This window comes from Temnothorax curvispinosus, unplaced genomic scaffold (genome assembly GCF_003070985.1).
Source record: "Temnothorax curvispinosus isolate PA1 unplaced genomic scaffold, ASM307098v1 QBEX01016016.1, whole genome shotgun sequence".
NCBI lineage: Eukaryota > Metazoa > Arthropoda > Insecta > Hymenoptera > Formicidae > Temnothorax > Temnothorax curvispinosus.
Genome location: NW_020225796.1, coordinates 1,548 through 8,975, shown reverse-complemented (window position 1 = coordinate 8,975; position 7,428 = coordinate 1,548). Strand labels below are relative to the sequence as shown.

At 40.1% G+C, this 7,428-nt stretch overlaps 1 protein-coding gene across 1 annotated transcript; it reads right to left on the bottom strand.

The window, feature by feature from the left end:
- Positions 1–2,784: 2,784 nt before the first annotated feature.
- Positions 2,785–7,072, bottom strand: LOC112466270 (leiomodin-2-like; the record flags this gene model as incomplete). Its single annotated transcript, XM_025034295.1, has 2 exons — positions 2,785–3,230; positions 6,862–7,072. Coding segments are annotated over 2 exons (657 nt in total), but the record flags the coding sequence as incomplete, so codon positions are not given.
- Between the last annotated feature and the right edge of the window lie 356 nt (positions 7,073–7,428).

Below are 7,428 nucleotides of genomic sequence, written 5' to 3'. Positions count from 1 at the left end.
TAAAAAAAAGACTGAAGAAAAAAGGCCATGCAAGAACTGTGAAAGTTTAAGCAAAGGCATCAGATATCATCCGGAGGAGTCATGCTGGTTTAAGAAGAAAAAAAATAATAAACCTAGCGTTGTAGGCATCAACTCAAAGGAATTTAAAGAATTCCTAGAAGAAAATAAGATATAACTGGTTTTTACTGCAGTAAATACACCTTCCTCCAATGGTTTGAACGAGAGACTAAATCAGACGATAGTGAACAAAATTAGATGTAGAATAAATGAAAGGAAAAAGAAAAAAGCTTGGACAACAGTGGCAAAAGAATGTATTGAAAAATATAACGAGACAGAACACTCAGTAACAGGTTTTGCACCAAAGTATCTGTTAGATGGCACGAACGTTTCTACGGCACCTGATGAAGTAAAAAAAAACGGCTATAGAAGATTGGACCAAGGATAAAAGATTAGCATTGGAAAGTACTATCAAATCACATGATTACAATAAAAAATTATTTGATAAAAACCGTAAACAACTAGAATTCAATATAGGAGACATAGTATATATAGAGAACGGTAATAAACTAAATAGGAAAAAACTAGACAAATTAAGAAAAGGACCTTTCGAAATAACAAAAAAAAATCAAATACGATCTACAAAATAAACACAGGAAGAAAAAAATCCGAAACAGGCCTATTCTACATTACAAAACTAATACCGACCTCAAATAATAAAGAAGAAGCAAACAAAGAAGATTTAGAAGCGGATATATAATTCAAGAAGCAACTATTATTGCGAATTTTCAACCCAAGGGGGGGAGATGTAAAGAAAGGTACTTTCTTCATTTAAACTCGCCGCGCTACAGTAGTTGGTAGTAGGCCGAAGTCGGTAACACTGACCAAGAGAGATAGATAGAGAAAGAGATAAAAAATGATAAGCACGTGTGCGTATCTTGCAAAATCATTGAGATAGAAAGATTGTTTGAATAAAGAGTAATTAGAGGTGTAACGGAGAAAGATACTTTAATTGTCGTTTCTCTTGTTACAGGTAAGATTGTAAATATTGTACATATATATCGTATATAAGACTAACGTACATAAGACTAATACCATGCGGAGAAAATTAATAGATACATTTTGTCAAACAATCCAAAAATAAATACAATAAAATTAATGTACGATTAAAATTAACTCAGAAACGACATATACTATTCTACAATACTGATTCGTGTTCTGTAATATCAATAAAAATTTAATATTACATTTTGTTCCGGATTGGGCGAGTTCACGCGCACGGCGAGCCCTTCGCGACGGATGAGGAAGCGTTACCGCGATCCCGTTCTTATCGACCACATGCGCGATTCCAGGAGCGCTTCGCGACCAATCAAATTTCGCGAGCGTTTGCACATCGACCCGTATATCTATCGAAATCGATTGGCATGGTTCTTCATCCTCGCGTCGCGGCGCCGCCGGAAGCGCAGTAGAGTACGTCTGTAGCCGGCCGGTGAACCACACGTGTTCATATCCGCGAAACCGAAAACGTTGAACCGGGCCACGCGACAAGATCTCCGCCAGCTCCGCGACAAGATCTCCGCTCGCGTCGACAGGATCTCAGCTCGTGCCGCGACAAGATTCTCCGCTCGCGTCGCTGCAAGATGTCCGTCGTCAGCCTGCTATCCCGCGTGTCGTAAAAGACACCCGCTCGTCGCACGATATCGTGGTTCACTGCGTCGACTCAGCTTATTCGTCGTCCCGCACCGGACGGCACGTTTTGAGACGCATCTAAGTGCTCTCCGTTGTAAGTTAAGCGCCGTGTTCGGCCGTATTCAGTCTCGCGAGTGACGAGTGACCTGCGCTGCCTTCAGCCGTCACCCCTCGCGAGAATCGTTCTATCTCGCGAGCTGCGAATGATCTGCGTCGCGCTCGGCCGTCATCCCTCGCGAGAGACAAGTGCAACTTCGCGGGTCGCGAGTGATCTGCGCTGCGTTCAGCCGTCACCCCTCGTGAAAGTTCAAGGTTCAAGTGTAATCTCGCCGATTGCGAGTGACCTGCGCCGCGCTCGGCCGTCACCCTTCGGGAGAGTTTAAGTGTAATCTCGCGAGTTGCGAATGATCTGCGTCGCGATCGGCCGTCATCCCTCGCGAGAGACAAGTGCAACTTCGCGGGTTGCGAGTGACCTGCGCTGCCTTCAGCCGTCACCCCTCGCGACAGTTCAAAGTTCAAGTGCAATCTCGCCGACTGCGAGTGATCTGCGCCGCGCTCGGCCGTCACCATTCGCGAGAGTTTAAGTACAATCGTGCAAGTGCGAATGATCTGCGCCGTATCGGCCGTCCTCCCTCGCGAGAGAAACTCAGATACCACGTTGTGCGCGTAATCTGCCACGGTCGGCCATTCTACCGCGTGTGAGACATTCCGCGATCATTTCTGTAAGCGCCTCGTGCGCCGTGCGCCGTGTGCCGTGATCGGCCATGTTGGTGTAAATCCGCCGTGTCACCGTTCGACACGGCCATTCGCATAACAAGTGCCAGCAATGTGGTGTTCACGTGAACCATGTTTGTGACACCTCATCAAATAAAGATTTCTCTCACAGTACAAATAATAAGACTCAAACGGACTGAACTTGCCCGTTCCGCGATCCTACGATCCTACCGCGCACCTAAACGGAGCGCGAACCTCCCTAACCCGCACCGCATTAAAGCTAGTCTAGCTTCTGACACAGATGAGTGTCTGGTCCTTCGAGTTTGAAACACATTTTGTCTTCAAAAACAAGATACAACATTATATTCTTCACTACCACAGAACTTACATGTAGCCTATGTCATTATTGGGGCTACAAAGATCCGTTGCAGCAGGTGAACCAATTACGGCAACCGTAGTATTTGTGGACGTATTTTCTATACTTGTCGATGATACATTCACCACGTCTATAGACACGACAGCATCGATGACATCGGTGGAATCATTGATGTGTGGCGATGCATTTATCGGTTCTTTAGATTTATTGACGGTGGACATCGACGTATTTGTCATTGCATTAGGGACATCGTCAACATGCAATAAAGCAACAGTTGTTTTCTCAGAGTTATCAAGCAATGGAGTTTTTTCCACTTGCAATTTGTGAAACAAATGCAATGTAGGCATTGCATCGTTTCTTAGTTTGCGACCTTTTCTCGGGGAGTACCCTAGCAATTGCTGCTGCAATGACTTTGTAAAACACGAAGGTTCAAAATGAACTGAACATATCCTTCCTAAACAACAAAATGTACATACAAAATGTATAGTATATTAGGTTCTAATCTATTAAATATATGAAAATATGTTCTTTCTCTTAACAAAAATTCTAATGATCCGTATTTGCAATACTTCATCCTGTATAATATTTAAGCCATTACGTCGCTGAAACGTGACGTCAATGTCTAGGTAACGATAAAATCCCGAATGTTCCACGAAATGAACGTTTCATTTACAACATATTGCATTATATATTCTAGTGTCAGGACACTGTTACACCCGAGTCGTTAGTGTGACGTTTTGGTAAAGTTGGCAGTCCAAATTATGCAATAAAGAACAAATGAGAGTGCATTACATGCACAAATAAAGCAGAAAGAAAACAGAATGTAATGAATTGTTTGTATCATTTATTACAGTAATGTCACAAATTATTTTTACGGTACTTTACCTTTGGTAACTTGTGTTTTACACACTTCGAGCCACTTTAGTGTCATATCATTTTCTTTTGGGAATGAAAAATATTGCACTTTTTTCCCTAATTTTTTTGTTTTGCGATAATAGTTTTTACACCCTTTTACTCTCCCGAAGCCAGCCATCGCACAGTAGGCAAAAAGACAGAAAAAGTGGCTAAAAGTCGTTTAAATACATCAGACATTTTTTATTTTAATGTAGATAACTTGAAGTACTTATTTTTAAAGTTTTTTCATACCAATTAAATAGATGCCATTGATTTAACAACGATTTGAATTCAATAACTTGCATGAAAAATTAACTCTTTATTTATTAAATTAATTAATTATTTTTGATGTGTTAAGCCGAATTTTAAAGATTTCTTCGCTCTATTGCATTACTTGCACATTGAATATTCATGAAAAAAATGCCCGTACTTCAGAGAAAAAAAAAATAAAATTCTGAAACATAAAAATGGTATATTATCGGATTTTTGAACTTTCTGCATTTTTTCGAATCGCGGCAACTTGCGGCAATTCATCCGATCAGGAAAATCAAAGTGTCATTGGATTCTTCAGAATGCGCTTGAAGAAAAATCTGCCCATTTTTGCCCGAATTCATATCCTTCGAAAAAATTCGTCATTGAATGGATCGCAAGGCATCGATCAGCACGGCTCGGCGCGGTGGGCCAGGAGACCAGGAAAAGTGGCCAAAATTCAAGATTTTGTCAGATTTTTGTAAAACTCAATATGTGGGGGTTTTTGAGGTCGTTAATAATAAATATGATGTCAAAATCTATAAATTTAAAATGGCGGATGCAACATAGAGACTAAAGCTTATAAAAATTTGTTGTTTTGCATAAAGTAATTTCAACCAAATAATATATTATTTGGTTACAATGAATCCCGCAAGCAGTACGCAGCACCGCACCGCTAGATGGAAACGACGGGTTGCTCTTTCTCGTATTTAAAAAACCACATAAAGAGGCATACAAGGCGCAGCGTTATGAAACTTTTCACCGATAGATATTTTGATAAAGTGTATTGCGTTCGCCAAAGGTACATATGCCTACGACTCGCCTCGCTCGGGATCATCGTCCGTCGACGTCCGAACACCTTCAAATTTAAAAGTACATCAAATATATTATCTCAAACTTTGAACACACTTTTTCTCCAGAAGTTGCATATAATTTTGTAACCCTTGATATCCCTTGATATCCTTGACAACCGTTGATCGGTATACTTGTGTTTGCATATTAGTATCATTTAAGTATTTAAATGAGTTATAAATAATTAGAAACCATAAATTACAAATTTACTAAACAAGAAATTGTTAAACAATTGTCAGATAGCAAAAAAGACACTGTTGTGGCTGTGAATTACATTTTGGAAAAATTGAATATAAATATAAGTGACGTCAAGGTTGAATCGCTAAATAAATTGAAAAAAATAAAGCTCTGAAAAGTAAACGGAATAAAAAATGGGAATTAGCGAAAAGGAGTAAGGATAGATTTGAGTTCTTAAATGGGTGCTGGCTAGATTCAGAGTTTAAGTTGCCAGAGTTGGATTTGAATACCGCTAAAGTTAAAAAATGTTCGAATTTGACTGCACGACCTGGTCTGGGTCGACCATCTCTCTCATTCAGTCTAAAATTTGAAAGATCTTAGAGACGAGAGGCTGCCTTTATCAGCGCTCAACATCAAAATGATCCAGATAAGATATTGAGGGCTTGTCGTCACGCAGCGAGAGTTTCGGGCAAAATTGACTTAACTGCAGTTCTGAAGAATATCTCGGAAGGCCCAGAACAAGCAGCTAAAGTCCAGAAACTTATCGGAGAGGCGAAGAATCAGAGTATAAAAATGAGCCCACAGGAAGGTTTGGCATACTTGGCCACGTCAGGGCGAACTGCCCCAATGAGTTTGACAGAAGTACCCGATGTTACCGGTGTGGCGAGGAGGGCTACCGGGCACGCGAGTGCGAGGCTCGACCAAAGTCCCCGGTGTGTGCCGATCTCTTCAAGCCATCCGGCCACCGTGCGAGGGGTAAGGCCTGCGCCTCGGCCAGAAAAAGGATCAAGCCGGGGAAAAAAGTCAGCTTGACGAAACCACCATCTAGGGGCGGCAACGCGGGCGAAGCGATGGAAGTGGACCAGGAGTCTGACTCCTCTCGCCACCCGTCAATCGTCAGCATAGAATCAGTTTTGGTTAAGTGTCGGCAGGAGACACGGTGGAAACGCCTATCGGCCGGTCTGGAATTACGGATTTGTAATAACCAGATTTTGGACAAAATACCGAATGAATCTTATTTAATTTAGGATATTCTTAATCAGTAAGCTAATCTGTAGTCAGCTACAGAGCTATTTTAAAAATAAAAATTTTTAATAAACTTGGGGGAATGGGCAGCTAGCAACGGGTAAGATTGGGTTAGCCGCAAGTCTGTATTTAATTTATTATAAATTTTTAAGAGCAAAAATGCAAAATCGGGCTCTGTAGCTGACTGCATTATTATATAAAGAGTATATGAAAAAATTCACAAAACTATGTAACTTATTTTATGAGAAATCTTGTTATTACGGTTCTCACTAGATCTAAGGAGCTGGGGAAATTTTTGTGGTAACATACTGGCTGCTTGCATCTTTGTCTCTCTTACATCGCATATGTAGTAGCGTCTATGTAAGTACAAACACTAATATGTAAGCACACGGATGCAGATATTGAGAGATAATGTCAGCAAATACCGGCTATTATATTATTTTTATTTTTTTGTATATGTATGCATATGTAAAGAAAGAACAAAAATAAAGACAATTTTGAAAAATAAGAAGAATCTATTTGTGTGTGAATTACTACGTTTACGCAAGCGTTACTTCTGTAGTAACTTACGATAATTCACTCGTTTACGCGGAGTAAATTATCGTAAGTTACTACAAAATCCCGTTTACGCGAAGGAATTATCATAAGTTATTACAGAAGTAACGCTCGCGTAAACGTAGTATATGTATAATTAAAAATTAATAACAAAATAAAAAGATCAATTTATTTTATATATATATGTATATATATATATATATATTTTATATCAAAACATTTTACATGTTATGTAAATATGTAAGTTGTAAGTAATAATATTAGTGGAAATGGAATTCGTAAATTTTTCCTCATTTTCCACCTCGACCTCTTTGCCCCTCTCTTCCCCCAACCCTTATTTTGAAAATGTGGCGGCGATTGTGGGAATTGTGGTGACGGCGGCGGTGGAAATTGTAGCGGCGGCGGTGGAAATTGTGGTGGCGGCGGTGGAAATTGTGGTGGCGGCGGCGGTGGTAGCGGAGACACTTGCACCTGTTGCTGTTGCTGTTGCCGCCGCTCACGACGACGTTGGCGATAACGTCGACGACGATCCGTTTGATGAGCCTAAAAAAATAAATTATTTTCAAATAGTAAAATTATCTCTCTCTCTCTCTCTCTCTCTCTCTCTCTCTCTCTCTCTCTCTTTCTTTTTCTCTAAATATATTTATTTTCTAAAAATACTCACAGCTGGAGGTGCTTGCACAAAAATTATGCGGGGCACCGGCATACGGCCAGAAATGGCCAGGAATGAGCGGCATCGGTATTGCTGCAAAAAAATGTTTTTTATATATATATAATGCATACAATATTTGCACATGTATTTATATACGTACATGTATATACATCGATAATTACACAAAGGTAAAATAGAGGTTATTACAGGTAAGAAAAAAATCATTGCTTACAAAAATGTTACGCCA